Source organism: Amblyraja radiata, chromosome 27, assembly GCF_010909765.2.
Source record: "Amblyraja radiata isolate CabotCenter1 chromosome 27, sAmbRad1.1.pri, whole genome shotgun sequence".
NCBI lineage: Eukaryota > Metazoa > Chordata > Chondrichthyes > Rajiformes > Rajidae > Amblyraja > Amblyraja radiata.
This window is the reverse complement of record NC_045982.1, coordinates 8,684,141-8,709,369: the sequence shown is the minus strand read 5'-3', so window position 1 is coordinate 8,709,369 and position 25,229 is coordinate 8,684,141. Positions and strand designations below refer to the sequence as shown.

Below are 25,229 nucleotides of genomic sequence, written 5' to 3'. Positions count from 1 at the left end.
TCACGGGAAATGCTCCAGTACTCCCAAACTATGTGGATCAGGTGGGCCAGAAACTGGAGCAAGTGAGATCTTGGTATCAGAAGATATCGGTTAGCAATGGGGAAACGTCAAGGAATGATTTAAAGTGGAACTTCTAAATTGGTAGGGGGCTTACTTCAGTGGGATTTTTCTCGGATAACATGGAATCAGATATATTCTAATGAGAAAATTTGAGATTTTTGTGGAATTAAAAATAAATCAAAGTCAGGGGTAGAAACGAGGAACCACAGATTCTGGTTTACAAAAAGGTTCACAAAGTGGTGGAATGACTCAGCGGGTCAGGCAGCATCGCTGGAGAACACGGATAGGTAATGTTTCGGGTCAGGACCCTTCTTCACACCCAATTTGAAATAGTTGCTAATCCTAAATATCACCAATCTATGTTCACCAACATCAGGGGTCTTGCCCTTACGGAAGGTGGGGAATAAAATGAAATGACTGATTACACATAACAGAAGAATTCATCAAGTGATAACAAGGTGAAAGATAACGAGTTGAGAGATGTCCAAGAGCCCTCACAGCCTCTGACAACCCTGTGATCTCAGTCTCCGAGGACGATGCCAGAGCATCCTTCAAGAGGGAGAATCCACACAAACAGTCCACCCCAGGTAAGATAGCTGGTGGAGTCCTAATGGTCAGTGTAGACCCACTGATTCAAGTATCCAAGGGCATCCTCAATGTCTTGCTTCTGGCATCCGAGGTTCCCACCTGGTCCAAAAAAGGATCTCCTCTGCAAGATCTTCCAGCATCTGCAGTTCCTTCTTGAACTCTCCTCTGCAAGTATTGGGGCGGGGGTTGGAATGAGAGCCCATCTCCAGACTGCTGGCGGCGGCTCGCCACGGGCGAGATAAGAAGGGGTAGCGAGTCTTTGTCCGCACCCACGATAGACACAAAATGCTGGAGTAACTCAGCGGGCCAGGCAGCATCTCTGGAGAGAAGGAACGGGTCGAGACCCTTCCTCAGACTTTGTCCGCACTCACACGGGGATGCTGCCTGTCCCACTGAGTTACTCCAGCATTCTGCGTCTATCTCTGGTCCAGTGTGTGTGGGACACGCTTTCGGTGGGAAAAAAAAATCGGACACGGAACGGCGATTCTGCACCACAGTTTAATAGTGCCTATTGCATTTCACGGCGAGAGGCTCTTTGTCGTTTCATGAAAGCGGACGGATGCAGTTCTGTGCAGTGATGTCCTTCTACCCCCCAACATTAACACTACGCCCCCTCCCCTCCCCTCCTCAAGGCCAATGAAACAGCACAATTCAAAATACGGAAGTGAAGTCACCTCCCATCTCTGATTTGTTACCGAATACCGAGATCCCTTTCCTGTCACAATATTGAAACTTTATGTTTTACGTAAGGACGGGCAGAAAGGTGGCTGGCTTTGGATTTTCATCTTGAAAGGGTAAAATAAAAAAGTTATATTTTTCTGTTTGCCAAATGCGGCGCCTCCCCTCTCCTGATTTGAATGAATTCGTGGGAAATAACATGTTCACTTTTTCTGTTTCTAGCCAGAAGGTTCGCTTCTGCTTTGCAGTCCCCCCCCCCCCCCCCCCCCCCCGAAACGCCGCCTCTCCATATTCTCCAGGGCAGTCTGCCTGAGCCGCTGAGTTACTCCAGCACTCTGTGCCCTCCGCTAGATCTCAGCATCTCCAGTTCTTTGTGTCCTTGCGGTGTGATTGATTGCTTGCTTGTTCTGTGAGACCATTGCCCGCTCACTTGTTCGCGAATCCTGCTCCATCCTGAATGAGAACAGACGTTTTGTTTGTGGGGTGAGACCTTTGCCTGAAGTGGCGTCGCTTTGTTTGCGGCGATACTTTGTGTTGTGAACTTGGAATAGTGTAACGTTTTGTGCGGGAATGTAGCGAGCGCTGGGCTCGCTGTGTTCCAAATGCTGTTGCAATGTGTCTGGGGGCGGCTGAAACTGACCGGAGCCCATTCACTGAGTAACTCCCGACACTTTGTGTCTATCTGCGGCACAGAGTAACTGTCCAGACCACCCACCTCCCCTCGTCCTCCCTCCGAGTCGAAGCTCTGACCCCCTCCTGCAGAATAAGACAACTCAATCAACCATGATGTGTGGAAAGGAACAGCAGATGCTGGATCATATCAGAAAGTGCTGGAGTAACTCAGCGGGTCAGACAGCATCTCTGGAGAAAAAGGATGGATGATGTTTCGGATCACCCATCCCTTTTCTCTAGAGATGCTGCCTGGTTCACTGAGTTACTCCAGCACTTCGTGTCTATCTTCAATCAGCCATTGAATGGTGGAGCTGGCAAAGGGCCGATCATTTGCTTCAAATTCTTGTATCATTTTGAATAGAATTGTTCTCTTCTCTATATTGTATACCACGCTATATTGTAACCAGTTTAAAAATCAACATCACTTTTGTGTAAAGGAGTTGTCTCTCGATACCATTGATTGTTCGGGTTTGAATGCATTCCGTGAATCGCTTTCCTCCCCATGAGATACATTACGTGGGAAACCTGCTCGGAGGCGGAGGCCTCTTCTGGAGGGAGGGGTCCACGAGGTGTTACTGCTATCAGGATTCAAGGCAAAAGAGTCGCTGTCACAAATTGATGTCCAATTCGAAGATAAAGCTGGAGTAACTCAGCGGGACAGGCAGCATCCCTGGAGAGAAGGGATGGGTGACGTTTTTCGGGTCGAGACCCTTCTTCAGATCCGAAACGTCACCCATTCATTCCTTCTCTCCTGGGATGCTGCCTGTCCCGCTGAGTTACTCCAGCTTTTTGTGTCTATCTTGATGTCCAATTCCTTCTGTTTCCCTTCTTTGCATAAAGGCAGGCACAGACTGTTGGCTTTCGGAAGCTTGATCACTCAGTGGAAGGAAGAAGCTCTTGAACAATCGATATTTGAAGAGGTAAGGACGTGGAAGTGTTCTGTAGACTCTTTCAATCCTCATTTCCTCCAGCCTACCTCCCCCCCCCTCTCTTTCTCAGATCCCGCCCCCCCCCCCCCTCTCTTTCTCGGATCTGCACCATTCTGACATCAACACTTGTGTAAGAAGGAACTGCAGATGCTGGTTTACACTGAAGATGGACACAAAGTGCTGGAGTAACTGGGTCAGGCAGCATCTCTGGAGGAACGGAATAGGTGACGTTTCGGGTGGAGACCCTTCATCAGGCCCTTCAGCACTTTCGAGGAATAATAATTCAACAGCTCTCCCGCTATCCACTCTTAGATATTTCATTAAGTTAACACTTAAAGAGGGAATGCATAATCCTTGCTTGTGAAAACTCCAGGTTTTGAAAATTGAGAGCAAATAGTCACTGACTTACACGGGATGGAAATAGGCCCTTCAATCCAATTCAGACATGCCAACCAATTGTCCCAATGGATCTAATCACAATCTGACCATCATCCTCCAAACTTTCTCCATCCATGTATCTGTCCCAAGTCTCTTTCTAAAAAGTTGTAAATTTGCCACCTCTATCCCTTCCTCTGGTAGATCGTTACAAATCCCCGACCGCCCACTGCATGGGTTAAACCTGGTCTTGGGTCCCCTTTAAATCTTTCCCCTCTCACCTTAAACACAGGGGGAAAGACTGGCTATTCCCCTAATCTCTATATATATATATTTCAAGTAGGCTTGGATTGAAGCAAACTATTTTCTCTGGGGGAAATCCAGAGTGATCTTTATAAATCAGGCTATGTACCACTGAAGTCATGAGCAGCTTTTCAGACCAGTGATAAATAGAAATTCCCTTTTCTGAATCATTGTGGATGCTCGGAGTTAGTTGTAACAGACTGCGGGATGTAATTTTTACCTGTCATGTCAAAGTTTGCAGCATGCCTGGAAGTCAGGAGGTGTAATTAATAGACAGGATGATTGTGACAAAATGCAGGATTATAGAAACATAGAAACATAGAAATTAGGTGCAGGAGTAGGCCATTCGGCCCTTCGAGCCTGCACCACCATTCAATATGATCATGGCTGATCATCCAACTCAGTATCCCGTACCTGCCTTCTCTCCATACCCTCTGATCCCCTTAGCCACAAGGGCCACATCTAACTCCCTCTTAAATATAGCCAATGAACTGGCCTCGACTACCCTCTGTGGCAGAGAGTTCCAGAGATTCACCACTCTCTGTGTGAAAAAAGTTCTTCTCATCTCGGTTTTAAAGGATTACCCCCTTATCCTTAAGCTGTGACCCCTTGTCCTGGACTTCCCCAACATCGGGAGCAATCTTCCTGCATCTAGCCTGTCCAACCCCTTAAGAATTTAATAAGTTTCTATAAGATCCCCTCTCAATCTCCTAAATTCTAGAGAGTATAAACCAAGTCTATCCAGTCTTTCTTCATAAGACAGTCCTGACATCCCAGGAATCAGTCTGGTGAACCTTCTCTGCACTCCCTCTATGGCAATAATGTCCTTCCTCAGATTTGGAGACCAAAACTGTACGCAATACTCCAGGTGTGGTCTCACCAAGACCCTGTACAACTGCAGTAGAACCTCCCTGCTCCTATACTAAAATCCTTTTGCTATGAAAGCTAACATACCATTCGCTTTCTTCACTGCCTGCTGCACCTGCATGCCTACTTTCAATGACTGGTGTACCATGACACCCAGGTCTCGCTGCATCTCCCCTTTTCCTAGTCGGCCACCATTTAGATAATTGCTTTCCTGTTTTTGCCACCAAAATGGATAACCTCACATTTATCCACATTATACTGCATCTGCCAAACATTTGCCCACTCACCCAGCCTATCCAAGTCACCTTGCAGTCTCCTAGCATCCTCCTCACAGCTAACACTGCCCCCCAGCTTAGTGTCATCCGCAAACGTGGAGATATTGCCTTCAATTCCCTCATCCAGATCATTAATATATATTGTAAATAGCTGGGGTCCCAGCACTGAGCCTTGCGGTACCCCACTAGTCACTGCCTGCCATTGTGAAAAGGACCCGTTTACTCCTACTCTTTGCTTCCTGTTTGCCAGCCAGTTCTCTATCCACATCAATACTGAACCCCCAATGCCGTGTGCTTTAAGTTTGTATACTAATCTCTTATGTGGGACCTTGTCGAAAGCCTTCTGGAAGTCCAGATACACCACATCCACTGGTTCTCCCCTATCCACGCTACTAGTTACATCCTCAAAAAATTCTATAAGATTCGTCAGACATGATTTACCTTTCGTAAATCCATGCTGACTTTGTCCAATGATTTCACCACTTTCCAAATGTGCTGCTATCCCATCTTTAATAACTGACTCTTATGTTAATGCAGATCAGTTGAGTAATGGACATCATTTTTGGTAAGCGAGAGATCATAAGTTCATTTAATAGGAGTAGAATTAGGCCATTCGGCCCATCAAGTCTACTCCGCCATTCAATCATAGCAGATCTATCTCTCCCTCCCAACCCCATTCTCCTGTCTTCTCCCCTATAACCTCTGACACCTGTACCAATAAAAAATCTAACTATCTCTGCCTTAAAAATATCCACTGACTTGGCCTCTACAGCCTTCTGTGGCAAAGAATTCCACAGATTCATCACCCTCTGACTAAAGAAATATCTCCTAATCTCCTTCCTAAAAGAACATCCTTTCATTCTAAGGCTATGACTTCTAGTCCGAGACTCTCCCACATGCACTCTATCCAAGCCATTGGATAGATACAGGGACCACCACCAATTTTCCAGCAGTCTTGGTTCCAAAGCCTTTCTGGATTATCCATATTGCCAGACAATCAGAGGTCACGGCCTCCTAGAGGAGTCGATCGGAATCAGAACAGTACGCCTATGCTGCCAGGGACCCGAGATATAGGCCTTGGGAGTCTGCTATGGGAGGGGATCTGCTTCATTTATAATGAAAAAACAAAGTACTGCATTCGGGTAGTTTCCCTGGAAGACATGGATTCAATAGACAACAGACAATAGGTGCAACAGTAGGCCATTCGGCCCTTCGAGCCAGCACCACCATTCAATGTGATCATGGCTGATCATCCACATCAGTACCCCGTTCCTGCCTTCTCCCCGTATCCCCTGACTCCGCTATCTTTAAGAGCCCTATCTAGCTCTCTCTTGAACGTATCCAGAGAACCGGCCTCCACCGCTCTCTGAGGCAGAGAATTCCACAACTCACAACGAGAAAAAGTGTTTCCTCGTCTCTGTTCTAAATGGCTTACCCCTTATTCTTAAACTGTGGCCCCTGGTTCGGGACTCCCCCAACATCGGGAACATGTGTCCTGCCTCTAGCGTGTCCAAACCCTTAACAATCTTATATGTTTCAATAAGATATCCTCTCATCCTTCTAAACTCCAGAGTGTACAAGCCCAGCCGCTCCATTCTCTCAGCATATGACAGTCCCGCCATCCCGGGAATTAACCTTGTAAACCTACGCTGCACTCCCTCAATAGCAAGAATGTCCTACCTCAAATTAGGGGACCAAAACTGCACACAATACTCCAGGTGTGGTCCAGGCATGGTTTGCATCGTTTCGGATTGGGACCCTCCTTCATGGTCCTGACCCGAAATGTCACCTATTCATGTCCTCGAGAGATGCTGTCTTGGAGATGCTGAATTACTCCAGCACTTTGTGTTTTGCCATTCTAATCATTTGCATCACCTTCATTCACCCTTTCCTCTTCCCTGCAGATTTGACTGGACTGGCAATGACGGCGCTACCAGGGGGTGGGCCGCGGATCCCTGGCCTCCACTCGCTCCCCGTCGCCCCTGTCCACCCCGCTGCCCCGTCCATCCCCCCACAGCAGCCACAGAGTGCCCTGCGTGAGATCACCTGCGTCACCCTTTGTAAGGTTGGTCAGGAGACTGTTCAGGACATCGTGGCTCGCACCATGGACATCTTCCACATGCTGCGGGCAACACAGGTAATTGCTTCATGCCCTTAGGGTCAAAGGAATCAGGGGAAATGGGGAGAAAGCAGGAACGGGGTACTGAATTTGGATGATCAGCCATGATCATATTGAATGGCGGTGTAATGGCAATTTCAAACTTTTCCGATGTCCAACTTTCTGTTGCCATTACTGCACGGGTGGTGGAAATGATCTTACGCAGACAAGAAAAAAATGATCTTCAGTATTCAGTATTTACTTTAATGTCATTTTAACTGAGTACTTACATACACAGATGAAACGAAAACATTGTTTCTCAATCATTTCCCAATCTTCCAGTCGTTATTGGTTCTTTCGTGAAGTAGTTTTACAAACAAAAAATGAACATGCCAGATCCTCTTTATTCTTATACGAATTGTAGCTTTCCGTTCTTACTATCTGGTAAGAATTGTGTTCTCTCCAAATCCCATGGCTGGTCTGGTCAGTCCCTCTCCCTCTATCATATATATCACACCCATCTACGTATCGAATGGCCATCCCCAAGCGTTCAAAATGATACTGCTAGAAATCTCTAGACAAAATAATATAATATGCTAACAGTAACTAGCCTCAGCATGAAAGGCTCCCACAGGCGGCGTTGGCTCGAAGGGCCGAATGGGCTACTCCTACATCTATTTTCTACGTTTCTATGTAACTGCCTCTCACCAGCGCTCTCGTCAAACCCATGATTTTCTTTTTTGTTGGAAAAAATACATGTTATTTAATCATGGGATGTGGTTTTTGCTAGAGATATATTAGAGTCATACTGCATGGAAACAGGCCCTTCAGCCCAACTTGCCCACACCGGCCAACATGTCCCTTCCACACTAGTCCCACCTGCCTGCGATTGGCCCATATCCCTTTAAACCTGTCCTATCCATGTACCTGTCTAATTGTTTCTTAAGCGTTGCAATTGCCCCAGCCTCAACTACCTCCATTGGCGGCTCATTCCATACACCCACCATCTTTTGTGTGAAATATTGTCCGCCCATCATCTCCCCTGAATTGTTGGAGCAGTTCATTAGACGTAGAGGCAGAATTAGGCCATTCGGCCCATCGAGCCCATTAACCAGTATAGTGGCACTGTTCACAGCGGTAGAGCTGCTGCCGTATAGTGCCAAAGACCCGGGTTCAATCCTGACTACGGGTGTTGTCTGTACATAGTTTGTACATTCTCCCTGTGACTATGTAGGTTTTCCCTGCGTGCTCCAGTTTCCTCCCACATTCCAAAGATATCAGCTTTGTAGGTTAATTGGCTTCTGTAACTTATCCCTAGTGTGTAGATAGACCAAGTGTACAGGTCGGCACGGACCCTGTGGGCCGAAGGGCCTATTTCAGTCTATCTCTAAACTGAACTAAACATCGCGTCTGCTGCACCATTTGATCATGGCTGATCCATTTTTCCCGCATTCTCCCATTCTCCTGGCTTCTCCCTGTAACCTTTGACGTCCTTACTAATCGAGAACCCACACCATCCACTTTAAATTACCGCTGGTAAAACCTTTCCTTTCAAACCCAAAATATCGGCACAAGAATGTTCCTGCGTGTTGCTTGATCAATCAGTGGGGTGTGACAATGGGCCAGCAGCTTAATTTGTGCACATCAATGTATTGCAGGGATCTTAGTAAAAACTTTATGTTTTTTAACCACCTCAAGACAAGGGCTTTGGTACTAATCAAATATTGTTATTAATTGTAAAATGAGAGAGGTGTTGAACTTCTTGAATGCTATGTTGTATTTTTATTAGTGTGCTGCAAGGATATCTGAATTTCCCCTGAATAAGGGGATTAATAAAGTAAATCTAATCTAATCTAATCTAATCTAATCTAAGCCATTTAGAACGGAGATGAGCAAAATATTTTTCACAGAGAGGATTGTGAATCTGTGGAATTCTTTGCCTCAGAAGGCGGTGGAGGCCAATTTTTTGGATGCTTTCATAGAGCTCTTAAAGATAGCGGAGTCAGGGGATATGGGGAGAAGGCAGGAACAGGGTACTGATTGTGGATGATCAGCCATGATCACAGTGAATGGCGGTGCTGGCTTGAAGGGCCAAATGGCCATCTCCTTCACCTATTGTCTATTGCCTAAATGCTGTTTTAGACATTGATAATACCACATTTGGAGTACTGTGGACAATTTTGGTCACCCTGCTGGAGGATGGGTGTCATTACACTGGATAAACTGGGCAAGGTGCAAAAAGCATTTACATGGATGTACTGGGTTTGGTTCATTGAAATGTAGATAAGATTTTGGGCTGCAATTTGGAGCTAATTTAGGACATGACGTGGTGGGTGTAGCATGTTTGTGAGAAATCATTTTGGACCTATAGTTTCCAAAGTCATATATTGTCTTTCCATTGACTGGTTAGCTTGCAACAAAAGCTTTTCATTCACTGTAACTTGGCACACCTGAAGATAAACTAAACTGAAACATAGTATTCCACACTGGGAGTTTTGCCTATCTTGGGTCCGAGACTGTCTTGGAATAACTAGTCGCTTGATTCAATTACTTCTGTGAAAAGTAGCATACTATGTCTCCGCCTCTTCCTTTCTTCCCCCCCGACATCAGTCTGAAGAAGGGTCTTGACCCGAAACATTGCCTGTTCCTTCGCTCCATAGATGCTGCCTCACCCGCTGAGTTTCTCCAGCATTTTTGTCATACTGGAAGGCAATGTCAATTTGGTCTTGTGTTAGTCAGCAACTCTTGTATTGTCTTGGTCTCTATGGTTCAAGCAACACCACCCACTTGCCAAGGGAGCTGGGATAGGGATGAGGAATGAGCTACCGTTTCATAATCACTCTAGAGACGCCCCCTCCTTACTGCATCTTGGAGAGATCTCCCTCGCGCTGTTTCAGCCACGTATGCATCCCGCTGCAGAAGGAGGTTACTGTGAACTGGATGGATTTGTATTACAGTCTGATAGCTTCACGATCTCTTTACTGATGCTGGTCTTTTTATTGCATAAGGACCATCTCGCATAATCAGGACAAAATTGTTGCAGAAACGATAAAATATTTGCACGGTTGATAATACATGAGGTAGTTATAAATATATGTGGGGGGGCGAAAAGGAACAGGTGGAGCAGCTTGCTGGGAATGGGAGATTGCTGGAGCTCTTTAAAAATCACACAAGGATTTGATATTAAAAATCATGAACGGATTTGATAGGGTAGATGTATGGAAGTTTTTTTCCCCACTTCTAAGATTGTCACGATTCAAAGAGATAAGGAATATAGGTTTTGCTTTTTCTCTCAGTGATCAGAAAAAAGAACTGGCCAATAGTGTAGTTCCATAGAAGAGGAAGTCAGGCAAGTGGAGGGGGGGGGGGGGGGGGGGGGGGGAGGAGAAAGAGTTAGCATGAGTGGTGAAGAGGTGGGTTAAAGTAAGACTGGAAGAAAGCCCACGAAGGGATAAACAATGGACTTGTGGCAAATCAGTGGTTAGTTTCAGTGCTGCAGGTTCTTCTGGACTGGTATGACTTCATGACTTTTAGTTTAGTATAGAGATACGGCGTGGAAAAAGGCACTTTGGCCCAACGGGTCCACACCGACCAGCAATCCCCGCAAATTAACACCGTCCTACACCAATTGGGGACAATTTTTACATTTATACCAAGTCAATTAACCTACAAACCTGTACGTCTTTGGTGTGTGCGAGGAAACCAAAGATCTTGGAAAAAAAAACCCACGCAGGTCACGGGGAGAACGTGCAAACTCCGTACAGACAGCACCCGTAGTCATTAAGGATCAAACCCGGGTCTCTGGCACTGTAAGGCAGCAGCTCTACTGCTGCGCCACCATGCCGGCACTAAAATATCCACAGCCTTCTGTGGCAAAGAATGCCACTGCAATGATTATTTATTGATCTTTTATCTATTAACCCACGGGGTCTCGGGGAGAACGTGCAAACTCCACATACTCAGCGGCAGGGGTGAGGATTGAACCCGGTTTGGTTCAGAGGAATTCTCTCCTTAGCCCTCTCTCTCTGGTGCATTCTCTTAGGACACTCTTTTAAAATTGACTATGTTCCTATTCTATTACCATCTAACATGCTATCAAACATTGTTTGTCCTAGGACCTAGAATGGACCATTCAGCCCTTTGAGTTGATTCTATCATTGGATTTTGGCTGATACTGCCTCCAAACCATTTCTGATTTCTCCGGTACTCTTTCATGCCTCTTGTGTCTAGAAATCTCATTACCCACCTTAAATAGACTCAACAATGTCAATATTTCACTCCCAATCCCATTCACTTCAATTTTGTACACTATCCTTTATCAAGGACTTCTGAAAATCCGAATGCATTGCATTTACTAGTTCTCCCTTATCTATTTAAAAAAAACCTCCAATAGATTTGTCAAACACAATTTCCCTTTCACAAATCCATGGTGACTCTGTTTAATCAAACAGTTTTTTAAGTGTCCAACTTTCATAGCCTTGCAATAGACTTCAATATTTTGCTCACTAGGGCAGCACAGAGGTAATTGATGCCTTACAACACCAGAGACCTGGGTTTGTTCCTGACTACGGGTGCTGTCTGTACAAAGTTTTACATTCTCCCCATGACCACGTGGGTTTCCTCTGGGTGCTCCGGTTTCCTCCAAGCTCCAAGGACCTACCGGTTTGTAGGTTAATTGGCTTCTGTAAATTGTAGAAAATTGTCCCTGGTGCGTGGAGTGATCGCTGGTCATTGCTGACTCGGTGGGCCGAAGATCCTGTTTTCCACCCCATATCTAAAGTCTAAAGATATTCTGGCTATATGGTGTGTAGTTCCTTATTTTTTCTCGAAATCTGCTCATTTTGGATGATGTCACTATCTCCATGGTTACCTCTTTTAGTTCTCTGCAATAAGGCTGTGGGGATTTATCACATTCTAGTCTCACATTCATTAATTTCTCCTGTAGTAATTTTCTACCGATATTAATTTCCTTTTAATTTCTTTTCATTAGACTCTTGGTTCCTTAGTATTTCTGAAGTTATTTGTGCCCTCTGGTGAAGACAGAATTAAAGTATTACTTTAATTGCTTTCTGTTCCCCGTTTAATTGTTCCCTTTTTGACTGTAAAGGATCTGCATTTGACTTTGTTAATTTTTCTTTGTACTTATGCACACTATTAGTCTACGCCAATAATCATTGCCAGATTCATACACTCGTACTCCACTTTTGATCCCTTAATCAACCATGACAGGTACATGGGATAGGAAAGGTTTCGAGGGATATGGACCAAATGCGGACAAATTGGACTTGCTTAGATGGGTCATCTTGGTCAGCATGGACGTGATGGGCCGAAGGGCCTGTTTTCCCGCTGTATGACTCGATGTATTTTCGTCTATTTTTGTTGCATTCTGAATTGTCCCCAATCCTCATATTTGCTATTTTTTTTAATGACAACTTTGACCATAAATGTAATCCTATAATTTATGTTAGTAATTGTGTGGGTGGCTTTTATTGCAGTAATTGGAGAAGGAAGGTGAAAGCTGCTGATCCTGCATTGTCACCTGAAGTCTAGCCATCATTATGATTTTCAATGAAGCTCCTTAATCCATTGTAGCCACCTCAATCATACAGTTTCCTTGGTTAGTTTTAGTTAGATTTGGCTAGAACTACTTTTCTCTTGTTCCCCATGTTGGGGGAGTCCAGAACCAGGGGTCACAGTTTAAGAATAAGGGGTAGTAGGCCATTTAGGACTGAGATGAGGAAAAACCCCTTCAGCCAGAGAGTTGTGAATCTGTGGAATTCTCTGTCACAGAAGGCAGTGGAGGCCAATTCACTGGATGTATTCAAGAGAGAGTTTGATTTAGCTCTTAGGGCTAACGGAATCAAGAGAGAAAGCAGGAACAGGGTACTGATTCTGAATGATCAGCCATGATCATATTGAATGAAGGTAGACATTCTGAAGGTAGTCTGAAGAAGGGTTTCGGCCTGAAACGTTGCCTAATTCCTTCGCTCCATAGATGCTGCTGCACCCGCTGAGTTTCCCCAGCACTTTTGTCTACCTTCGATTTTCCAGCATCTGCAGTCCCTTCTTAAACATCATATTGAATGATCCTACTCCTGCACCTATTTTCTATGTTTCTACTTTGACGAATAACTCCTTGCGGCCCGGATTGTAATTTACCAATAGACAGACTGATTTGCTTAATATTCCTGGCATGAAAATAGCATGCTCATGATTGTTATGAATGAATAAAACCCTATGACATGTGCCTGGGTAGAGGGAAATTCTTAGCTTTGCATATAATACACAAATATGCAAAATGTTGCAACTGATAGCGCACTGACAAGGTTACAAAGTTACAAATATTCATTATGACCCCTCTTTGTTCCCGACGCCCCCACCCCCCCCCCCCCCCCCCCCCCCCCCCCCCCCCCCCCCCACCCCACCCCACCCATTAAGTAGGAAAGAATTGCAGATGCTGAAAGAATGAGTGATGTTTTGGGTCGAGGCCCTTCCTCACCTGAAACGTCACCCATTCCTTCTCTCCAGAGATGCTGCCTGTCCCGCTGAGTTACTCCAGCATTTTGTGTCTATCTTCGGAAAAAAATTAAGGCTAGGCTTGTATTGACTGTGGTCGGTTTATATATTTACATCTGAGCAGTGCTGTAATTCGAGTCACCAGCTATTTACGAGCTGCAATATAATCACTAACCACCAGATGACACTGTTCTTTGAACAATCCCAGCTGTTTTCTGGTGCAAGGCTCCAGTGTCTATTTTCATTTAGAAACAAGGGACCTGAGCTTGCTCCTTCAATATAAACCAATCCTTCTTGCACATGAGAGAAAGGACAAAAAACTTGAATTCTGGAAGGGTGGGCTAGATATCTAATACAAACTTAAATAATTGGATAAGTAAACTAGGACTAGGGAAACCAATTCACTGGAAAATGCTAATCAACCTCTGACTTAGATGGGAAAGAACTGAAATCCTACAACTTTGTTTGTGTGGGTTTTAAAATGTTCTTGGATTGGGGCTTGTCTGTCATACACTCTGTTCCTTCATTCCCTCCTTCCTGTTTCTGCCTCAATCCTCCACTTGCTTTGACTTTAAACTTTAGAGACACAGCAGAAACGGGCCCTTCGGCCCACCGAGTCCGTGCCGTCCAACGATCACCCTGTACATTAACACCATCCTACACGCTAGGGACAATTTCTGCAACGTACCGAAACCAATTAATTTACAAGCCTGTACGTCTTTGGAGCGCGCGAAGAAACCGTAGATCTAGGAGATAACCCACGCGGTCACAGGGAGAACATGCAAACTCCGTACAGGTAGCACCCCTAGTCAGGATCAAACGTGGGTCCCAGGTGCTGTAAGTCAGCATCTCTACTGCTCTGCCACTGTGCCAGATTAACAAACAGGAGGAGATGGGCTAGCCTTTCAGATGGGTTCATCCAGTCCCTTTACGTTCACTGAATCAATATCAGCTTGTACTCCCTCTGAGTACTAGTGCAGATATTTTGGAACTGCACCCTTCTGGAAGACGTCTTACCCAACGGGACACTACACCCTGACAAAATATGGATCACTTTTAATTGAAGGAGCCACTATTCACTCTGATGTGAAATGTCCTTTAGAGCAGTGGTTCCCAACCTTTTTTAGCTCATGGCCCCCTTGGGATCTTTTAATTTTTCTGTGGGTCCCCCTGACATTATTAGCGGAAAAAAAGTACTTCAATATTATAATACCTTCCATAAACATATCAGCGTCTATTAATTGCACATATATTCTCTTTTATTCTATTCCACAAACATCAAAAATATTTCAACTACATAGATTTAAATTTATTAGAACTGAAATTTAGGAGGCAACAGGGTGGTAGCTCTGTGGCCCCCTTCATTGAACCTGTGGCCCCCTAAATCCCATTTTTTTTCAGTGGCCCTCCTGAAATTTGCCATGGCCCCAAAGGGCCATATGGCCCCAGGTTGGGAATCACTGCTTTCGAACATTTCAATGGCTTCACAACAGCACTGCGCGTTTCTCTAAAACATAGAAACATAGAAACATAGAAAATAGGTGCAGGAGTAGGCCATTCGGCCCTTTGAGCCTGCACCGCCATTCAATATGATCATGGCTGATCATCCAACTCAGTATCCTGTACCTGCCTTCTCTCCATACCCCCTGATCCCTTTAGCCACAAGGGCCACATCTAACTCCCTCTTAAATATAGCCAATGAACTGGCCTCAACTACCTTCTGCGGGAGAGAATTCCACAGATTCACCACTCTCTGTGTGAAAAAAGTTTTCCTCATCTCGGTCCTAAAAGATTTCCCCTTTATCCTTAAACTGTGACCCCTTGTTCTGGACTTCCCCAACATCGGGAACAATCTTCCTGCATCTAGCCTGTCCAACCCCTTAAGAATTTTGTACGTTTCTATAAGATCCCCCCTCAATCTTCTAAATTCTAGCGAGTACAAACTGAGTCTATCCAGTCTTTCTTCATATGAAAGTCCTGACATCCCAGGAATCAGTCTGGTGAACCTTCTCTGTACTCCCTCTATGGCAAGAATGTCTTTCCTCAGATTAGGCCTCTTTAAAAGTTTCCACACACCATAATTTTCAACTGCAGGTTTCACAGAACCATGTTTTGTGGTTTCCATGTGTAACTTTGTACTTCCAAGCATTAGAAGGACAGGTCAGGGAACAGCAATACCCATAGGAGCCATATTGTTCCTGTGAGAGGGTTAAAGATATCCTTCAGCCCAAAGCAATAGCCAGGTTTTATAAGGATGATTTGTGTAAGGAATATTACTAATTAAGACCGTGAGTACAGTTAATGAACGACTGCATATTGGAGAAGTAAGCATATGTCCAATTTGCCCATTCCTGTGCATTTAAATAAAGTTAGATGGTCATCTCTGCTTGATTGTGGAGCTTTCTAATGCGGTAGCTAGTATTAACCAAAGATCCTATAGCAAGCAAGATAGATCACTCGACGAAAAAGGGCAGATTCATGGGTAATTCTCTGCCCCATTTCCGTAACCGGCTTCCGTTTCCGCACCAAAGATCCCATAGCGGAGCAAAGATACTAGTGCGGGGACGGAAGCTGGTTACGGAAACATCCTCGTAAAAATAAAAGTTTTTTTTTTGGTAAAAATCTTCTCCTCATTTTCGGAATTATAATTTATTAACACAAACTGTTCCCCCGCAACGTTGATTACACTGCGAGTCGGGTCGGGTCGGGTCGGGTCGGGTCGGGTTACTGAAATGGATGAAAAAAAGGCCCACATTCCGCACCGTTGCGTACTACACGTCAGCCCATTGCATTTAGAAGGAGTGGTCTATCTTACTCCGCTATAGGATCTTTGGTATTAGCCTACAGACCTGCACATTTTTGGATTGTAGGAGGAAACCGGAGCACATGGAGAAAACCCACATGGTCACGGGGAGAAGGTACAAACTCAATACAGACAGCACCCGTAGTCTGGATCAAAGCTGGGTATCTGGTGCTGTGAGGCAGCAACCACATTGCCTGCTGTGTCACCGTGCCGCCTGTCATACCTAATTCTGTAACTCTTATCTTTTTTTTGCCCTGCAAAAGCTATCAATCTCAAATTGAAACATCCTGATGTACCAGATTGGGCAGCACTTTGTGAGGTGGAAAGATTGGTGTGTTGAGGATATCACAGCCCTCACTGTGTGAGGAGATTGTCGGTGGCACAATGACCTATCCAGCTCTAATTATATAGTTCTGGCCCTCTGAACTAAGAGAATCATTTCTCCCTGCATAATATCAAACATGTGAATTATTATTAAACTTGTGAATTGGATCCACCTTGACTCTATGTAATCACGAGAACATGAGCCGAGTTTGTAAAACATCTAAATGTAACCCGTTTAGCCCTGGTGTCACATTGAATCCATGTTGAACCACCTCTAAGGTCAATGTGCCCACTGGATTTGCATAGACATTAATTGCAAAAGCTCACATCATTCTGATTGCTCTATCTTTTTTTATTTTCTTCTTTAATTACCAATGCAGTGTCCCAGTTAAACATCCTGTGATTAAAGCAGTCAGGATGTAACTAATTCCTTCAGCACCTGTGACGTGATTTAATTAAGCCGTGATGTTGAAATGTCACTTGCTTTTATTCTGTAAAAAAAAAATCTTCAAAGCAAGAAAATTGCTCCAAGATATAATAAAAAAAAGTCACAAATGTGTTGATCCTGCAGCAAATCACCCTGTCAGTGTCAACCCTTTGAAAAAGCCATCACTTTAGTTCCACTCCCTCTGCTCTTCTCTACACTTCTTCTTCACATCTGTTATTAATTCTCATTTGATCGTTCTCACTAAATTGCTTTCCTCCGACCTTTCAAACTGTGCGCTGCAGACATTTGTACGTTTAAAAAACAAATCTCCCCTCCTCTCGCGCACTCCCCTCCTCCTCACACTCACCCTATTGCCAGCCCATCGACTTCTCGACATTTGTCTTACCTCTTTGTCCACTTGTTATTGCCCCTCTTGCCTGCGTACGCAGTTAAGCATTTGTCCTTTGCTATGTGCACTAAACAAACATTTTGCGTTGAATTTCATTTCAATACAAGGTTCAGTAACTGGAAACAAATTGCAGTAGTGGCATCAGCTCCACCTACATCAACCCTCCTTGGCATCAGCTCCACCTACGTCAACCGACTCCAACTGGTCCAGAACGCAGCCGCCCGACTCATCACCCACACCAAATCCTGGCATCACATCACTCCAGTCCTCAAAAAACTTCACTGGCTTCCCATCCCCCACCGGATCACCTACAAAATCCTGGTCCTCACCTACAAAGCCCTCCACCATCTGCCCCCCCCATATCTCACTGACCTCCTCTCCCCCTACCAACCCTCACGGTCCCTCAGATCCACATCAGCCGGTCTCCTCTCCATCCACAAGTCCAACCTCCGCAGTTTTGGGGACAGAGCCTTCTCCAGGGCAGCTCCCAGGCTCTGGAACTCCCTCCCCCAACTGATCCGCAATTCCGTGTCCCTCACCATCTTCCAGTCCCGCCTCAAGACCCATCTCTTCACCTCTGCCTATCCTTAGCCCCACGTCCCCCTCCCTTTTCATCTGTGCATTAATTGCCTCATACTGTGTTTTGTATTGAATTCTGTCTTTACTTTGTGTACTAGTCATGTCTCTACTATTTATTTCATTCCCCTTGCATGTTTTTCCTCTACATGCTCAATTTTTGTAAGGTGTCCTTGAGACTCTTGAAAGGCGCCCATAAATAAAATTTATTATTATTATTATTATTACATTCAGTGCCTATAGCTAACTACAAACCTCAACCCATTTCTTATTTTTCATTTCGATGTCTCTTAAATCCCCAGTAACCTACACCACTTCAATAATCATGGTTGCTCTATTCTCTCCCACTAACTCAAGTTCCTCATTCCTCGTGCCTCTATAGTAGATCTTTGTTCCTTCTCCCTAAGCACAATTGGGGTGAAAAGGTAATGAGGGGGATCTTGTGTATCCTTCTCAAACATTTTAAAACCTATCCTGTGTCTCTTGATATTTCAGTGCACTGGATTGAATTGAAAGCATGGAAACAGGCATTTTGGCCCACCGAGTCCACATCTTGGTCTCTTGGTTTCTTGGTCCTACAAAATATTCCAAATGGAATTTAAACATCGATCTCATGTTCACACTAATTCCATTTTCGCATCCACTCCCTACACATTAGGGGTCAATTACCCAACAAATCTGTACATCTTTCTGATGTGGGAGGAAACTGGAGGAAGCCTGGTGGAGGGGGGGGGGGGTCACTTGAAGAACCTGCAAACTCCTCACAGACAACGTCTCAGGATAGGCTGGAACCTGGGTCTCTTGATGCTGTGATGCGACGGCTCTACCCGCTGTGCCACTGTATGGAGGGAGAGAAATAGGGAGGGAGAGATGAGGAGTTTGTGGTCCACAATGACTGTGTATGTGTGGGGATGTTATTTATTTCTTGTTGTATTCCACCCTGGTTTCCATGCAGCTGCCAAATGGTGTGACTCAGAACCATGCGGTGTACCAGGAACGGTCCAACAAGCTGCAGGAGCACCTGCGCCAGCTCACCCTGCTCTTCAAGAAGCTGCGGTTGTTGTACGACAAGTGTGGAGAGATGTGCGGGGTGACAGACGTTTCCGTAACAGAGGTAACTAGTGACTTGCGTTTCGTGACAGTTGGCCGATCAATTTCCCTCCTGGGGACGAATAAAATTCCATCGTATCGTAATGTAATTAGTGACTTGTTAATTGGTTTTCTCAATGCAGCAGAGGACATCTGAAACAAGTGTAGTATTAGCAAGCACCTCTCTCTTAACTTAATGCTGAATTGGGGCAATGTTTTTGAACAGAAAATAGCACAGGAACACTCTCCTCGGCCGGCAGTGTCTGTGCCGAATATGATGTCAAGACTAATTCTTATCTGCCTGCACGTAATCCATATCCTTCCATTCCCTACATATCCCTGTGTCTATCCAAATGCCTCTAAATACCACTATCGTATCTGCCTCCACCAGCATCCCTAGCAGTGCGTTACAATCACCCACCCATCCTTTGTGTAAACACTAAATTGCCCCTCACTGATGCTGCTTCTAATTTTCATCCAGGGAAAAAGATTCTTACTACCTACTCTATCTGTGCCCCTGAGAATTGTTATCTACTCCCATCAGGCCTCCCCTCGATCTCCTTCGTTCCTGAGAAACCAGTCCCAGTCTGTCCAACTTCCCCCTTGTAGCTGATATCCTCTAATCCAGGTTTTGGCCACGTAAACCTTTGCAGAATCTGCTTGTTGAAAACTAAAGGAACTCCCATCATTAAGGTAGCGATGAGGTGGATTCTTTCTCTGGTTGGACATCTTTGAAATTCTTCCTCAAAGGACGGTAGGATCCGAATCTCTAGCTATTACGATAATGGTAGATATTTATCACTGTATGACATTGGGTAACCATGGGTGGATGGAAACTGATTGTTCCCTCAACTCCTCATCAGCCTTGGTCTGAATAAACATGTAGCAGACACAAGGGACTGAGCGGACCACTATGGTAAAAATCCTCTACATCCGTATCTGCAACTCCGTGGATTCCAGGACTCACTTTAATCTTTCAAGGCAAATATTTTTAAGTATTAAGCAATCTAACGTGGGTAATTTCTGTTGAGGTACATATCAACTATATATATATTTATGTGGAAAACATATTCCTTTCTAAACTTTGCCTCTTATTTTCGGTCCACAGTTGATTCCCTTTGTGGGTGATGAGCCTTTCAGATCTTCAGATCTTCCGAATGTTGGGGGTTTGATAAATACAGAGTACCAAGAAATCCTTGAGGTAATGTGTGCGCGTGGAACTTGACCTTGAAATCATCAGTACCTCGTTTCAGTGGGTCGCTGTCTACAGCCATTTTAATGACCAGGTAGCCTCCACCCTCGCTCTTGCTTGGTCTGGAGGATCAGTGAATTAGAAGCAGCACCAGCAACGTTTATTGTACACTGTATGTTGTTGTCACCTGGAACGCAAGACTCTGGCAAAGACGGTGGTAATGGCCATTAACTCAACGAAGTTTAGATGAATACTTTGAATGGCAACAGATTGCAGGAGAATGAAAAAAGAACAGGACAGTGAGCTTAGAGTCATACAATGTGGAAACAGGCCAATCGGCCCAACTTGCCCACACCAGCCAACATTCCCATCCATACTAGTCCCACCTGCCTGCATTTGGCTCATATCCCTCTAAACCTGTCCTATCCATGTCCTATCCATTGAACAAGTTAGGGCTTTATTCTTTGGAGCGCAGAAGGTTAAGGGGGGACTTGATAGAGGTTTTTAAAATGATGAGAGGGATAGACAGAGTTGACGTGGAAAAGCTTTTCCCACTGAGAGTAGGGAAGATTCAAACAAGGGGACATGACTTGAGAATTAAGGGACTGAAGTTTAGGGGTAACATGAGGGGGAACTTCTTTACTCAGAGAGTGGTAGCTGTGTGGAATGAGCTTCCAGTGAAGGTGGTGGAGGCAGGTTCGTTTTTATCATTTAAAAATAAATTGGATAGTTATATGGATGGGAAAGGAATGGAGGGTTATGGTCTGAGCGCAGGTATATGGGACTAGGGGAGATTATGTGTTCGGCACGGACTAGAGGGGTCGAGATGGCCTGTTTCCGTGCTGTAATTGTTATATGGTTATATGGTTACCTGTCTAAATGTTTTTTAATAGAACCTGCCTCAACTACCACCATCAGCAGCTCGTTCCATACACCTATCGCACTTTGCGTGAAAAAGTTACCCCTCAGATTCCTATTAAATCTTCCCCCCACCCCTCAAGTCAAGTCAAGTCAAGTTTATTTGTCACATACACAAATACGAGATGTGCAGTGAAATGAAAAGTGGCAATGCTCGTGGACTTTGTGCAAAAAGACAAACAAACAAACCAAACAACCTACAAACAGAATGTAACAGAATCACGTATTATTTTCCATATTAAATATTGTGGGCGGAAGGAAAAAGGGAAAAAAACAGCAATTTAAAAAAAAAAGCAGTGGAATCTGGTGAGGTGAGACCCTCACCTTAAACCTATTAATTGGGTAACTCTACCAAAACCCCCCAGCACAGCAATAATAGCTCTGTAGCTTCCGTTCATGCTGTGTCTAGTAATGATTCCGGTTGTGTGGTTTACGTGAAGTCCCGGATGGCCATTAATGACAACTTGAAATACAACCTGTGGGGCCCCAACTAACTTGTGGTTTACAGAAAGTTTCTTAGAAATGAGGATGGATTGACCAAAAATCTAGCATCTGTAAACTTTTTGCTTGGTCCCCCAACAAATGAGCTGGTGTGTGCGAAGGAACGGCAGACGCTGGTTTATGCCAAGAAAATAGACACAAAACGCTGGAGTAACTCACCGGGTCAGGCAGCGACTCTGGAGAAAACGAATTAGGTGACATTTCAGGTCGGAACCCTTCAGTATCTTCAACCCATCTAATAAATAAGCTGGTGTCACCTGAACATTGCACTCAAATTAAATCGCATTATGCAACCCTGCAAATGAGGCAAAGCCTTGGGTAAATGCGAACAAATAATCCTGACACTAATTTAAACAGAGGGAGATTTTGGATTTGTCCTGGCCAATACTTGCCTTACAATTAACACTTAATACAATAGTGCAATAATTGTATGTGGGACCCTACTAAAAGCTAATTAGATAGACACAAAATGCTTCTTCTGAAGAAGGGTCTCGACCCGAAATGTCACCCATCCCTTATCTCCAGAGATGCTGCCTGTCTTGCTGGGTTATGTCAGCATTTTGTGTCTATCTTTGATGTAAACCAGAACATACAAAACAAATGTGATTGTTATTTTGTAATATTCAGTAATGTTTTTATTATTGAGATTCACATTTTTGTTCACTGAGCATTATGTTTACACATCTGTTGTGCTGCTGCAAGTATGAATGTCATTGTTCTTTTTAGGGACATACGACAATAAAACACTCTTGACTAATATTCAGTGGCATTTCCATTAAAATGCATGTTGGGACATCCCTCTGGGTTGTGGTAGGCACCCATGGGGCACACCGTCTCCTCAGTTTGCATCCCCTTCCATTTTCTTTCATCATCCGACCAAGGTCTGTACCTGGACAAATAAAGTCTGTGTTCCAGGTCGAGTTGAGAATGGCAGCGAACTATTGTATGATTTATTGAGCTACTGGGGGTGGCATGGAGGTACATGGAGGTAAAGTTGCTGCCTTGCAGCGCCAGAGACCCGGGTACGATCCTGACTATGGGCGCTGTCTGTACAGAGTTTGTACGTTCTCCCTGTGACCACATGGCTTTCTCCGGGTGCTCCAGTTTCCTCCCACACTCCAAAGACCTACAGGTTTGTAGGTTAATTGGCTTCAATACAATTGTAAATTGTCCCCAATGTGTAGGATAGTGCTAGTGTACGGGATGATCGCTGGTCAGGGCGGACTCTGTGGGCCGAATGGCCGATTTTCCAGCTGTATCTCTAAAGTCTAAAGGCTACTGGAGTGCATGTGTTAAACTATGGCAGGTCAGGTTATATTTTGCTATTTGGCCTTGCTAAAATGCCTTTGTGTTGATGCCCACTTGCATTGGACCTTGTACAATTTATGTAAAAGGTTGCTCATTAGGTTTTTTGGTTTTCCTTTTTAAATGCCAAATAATTCCCCAATTGATGGTTAATTCATGCTTGAAAACCAACTGCAAATAATCAGTAAAAAGGTCAGTGTAGTCATCTAAGTGGAAATAAAGTTCCAAATATTACTCGATCTCATTGTTGGTGCTGTTAGAATGAAACCGTGCATTCCAGGTTCATGTGGATTCAAGAACAACAAATGCAACATAGGATATGAAATGGATATTTTTAGTTTAGTTTAGAAGTAAAGTGTGGAAACAGGCCCTTTGCGGCCCACAGAGTCCACGGCGACCAGCAATCCCTGTACACTAACATTATCCTACACACTAGGACAATTTACAGTCTTTACCAAACCCAATTAGCTATAAACATGTACGTCTTTGGATCATGGAAGGAAACCGGAGCACCCAGGGAAATCCCATGGAGAGAACGTACAAACTCACCATACAGGCATCACCCATAGTCAGGATCGAACCCGGGTATCTGGCGCTGTAATGCAGCAACTGTACCGCTGAGCCACTGTGCCCCCCCCCCCCCCCCCCCCGCCTCCATTGTTTTGCATCAGGAATTTTGTTTAACTAATCAGATAATTAAAGCTGGGATTGCTTGAATCTGTGACTAATGGAAAAGTATTTACAGCTTTTCATGCTCTTCAACATTGTTATTTTATTCTCGTAGAAACTACATCAGAAGAACCAAGAACTGAAGCACATTATGGATCAGCTACGGAGTCTCATATGGGACATCAATTCTATGCTGGCAATGAGGAACTAAACATTGTGAAAATCCCATTTCTGGTTTGCAAAGAGCCCTCTCCATTTAGGATCTGTTAAGCAACGAAACCCTTGTAGTTTTTTTGTTCCTGTTTTTGCACTGTACATATAACCATTTTCTTAAAGACAAATATTTTTCTACTAGGGAAATTAATTGTAATTCAGTAAATGTGTTGAAAAGTCCCATTATTGTGTTTTTTCTGTGTGCGTGTGTGCGTGCGTGTGTGTGTGTGTGTGTGTGGGGGGGGGGGGGGGGGGTTAATGTAGAGTTCAATGTGACAGTTCTTGGCCGCATGGGGAAGGTTTGTGGCCAGTGTTACCAACTTTCCGATACCATGCTAGAGCCTCTTGGAATGATGAACCTGCTGCTACAAGCAACGTCAAGGACACAGTTGGCATTGAAGCAAAATATATGCTTTAAATATGTAAAAATATAGCATGACTTTTGATTATTAAAGCAAATTGAATCTCTGATGTTCGAATGAACAAACCAACGAGTTAAGATCTTGGTGAGTATCGTGGAGTTATTCTATCACAATATGATACGATAGAACTTTATCCCAGGAGGGAAATTGATCTGCCAACAGTCATAAAAACACAAAATACATGAAATTAAACTGACGAGTTGGAAGGATTGGGGATGTGCAAAGATTTAGCAAAGACTATTCCATCACATTGTATCTGATCAATATCTGATCAATATCTGATCAATATCTGATATCCACGTAACAGCCTTGATTCTGTAAATTCGAAAGTGAAATCTTTGTTAATGGAAATGAAATTCAACAGATTCTTGAGGGAGCAGAGTACTGAATTTCCTTTGCCTGTTTAAAGAATTGTTTTTGAATACCCCTGAAGCTGAGAGCTTGAAATTAAGGATCTAGACTCTCATTCATACTGATCCATTCATTGCCACCATCCCCTACCAATTGGATTCTTGCCAATGCCAACCACCCTATCAAACCCTATTCAGCACAGGAATCCAATTGCCATTTAATCTTCTACAGTTTGGGGATTCAACACTATCTTGCGTAACCTGCCTTCACCGTTCACATGTGTCCCAGAACCGTTTTGATTAACTGATGCAGCATTCCCTCCTTCCTGAAGTCACGTGACAAACATTCACTGCAGCAGACTCTAACTAGAGCCTTGTCGAACTGTAGCTTCTGTGAAGGTGCAATTTATGACAAGGGATTCTCCACCACCCACCTTCACCTTCCAAGGGAGGATCTTATAGAAACATATAAAATTATAAAAGGACTTGACAAGCTAGATGCATGAAAAATGTTCCCAATGTTGGGCGAGTCCAGAACCAGGGGCCACAGTCTTAGAATAAAGGGGAGGCCATTTAAGACTGAGGTGAGAAAAAAACGTTTTCACCCAGAGAATTGTGAATTTGTGGAATTCCCTGCCACAGAGGGCAGTGGAGGCCAAGTCACTGAATG

General features: G+C 44.3%; 1 protein-coding gene across 3 annotated transcripts; it reads left to right on the top strand.

The window, feature by feature from the left end:
• Positions 1 to 1,328: 1,328 nt before the first annotated feature.
• On the top strand, positions 1,329 to 23,968 carry LOC116988385 (mediator of RNA polymerase II transcription subunit 30-like). 3 transcript variants are annotated; one of them, XM_033045043.1, is made up of 6 exons: positions 1,329 to 1,442; positions 2,839 to 2,918; positions 6,652 to 6,884; positions 18,856 to 19,014; positions 20,098 to 20,190; positions 23,690 to 23,968. In XM_033045043.1, the coding sequence occupies exons 3-6, from the start codon at positions 6,669 to 6,671 to the stop codon at positions 23,783 to 23,785; spliced, it is 564 nt and encodes a 187-aa protein (XP_032900934.1). In that variant the 5' UTR covers positions 1,329 to 1,442; positions 2,839 to 2,918; positions 6,652 to 6,668; the 3' UTR covers positions 23,786 to 23,968. The 3 variants fall into 3 exon arrangements, with proteins under 3 accessions (XP_032900934.1, XP_032900935.1, XP_032900936.1); XM_033045044.1 differs by having other exon boundaries at positions 1,336 to 1,442; positions 2,843 to 2,918; XM_033045045.1 differs by lacking the exon at positions 1,329 to 1,442 and adding an exon at positions 1,680 to 1,809.
• Positions 23,969 to 25,229: the final 1,261 nt, after the last annotated feature.

Coding starts and splice junctions, on each gene's coding strand:
- LOC116988385 (XM_033045043.1), top strand. CDS start 6,669: ATGACGGCGCTACCAGGGGGTGGGCCGCGGATCCCTGGCCTCCACTCG. Junction 6,885..18,855: donor ACATGCTGCGGGCAACACAG/GTAATTGCTTCA, acceptor GTTTCCATGCAG/CTGCCAAATGGTGTGACTCA. Junction 19,015..20,097: donor CAGACGTTTCCGTAACAGAG/GTAACTAGTGAC, acceptor TTCGGTCCACAG/TTGATTCCCTTTGTGGGTGA.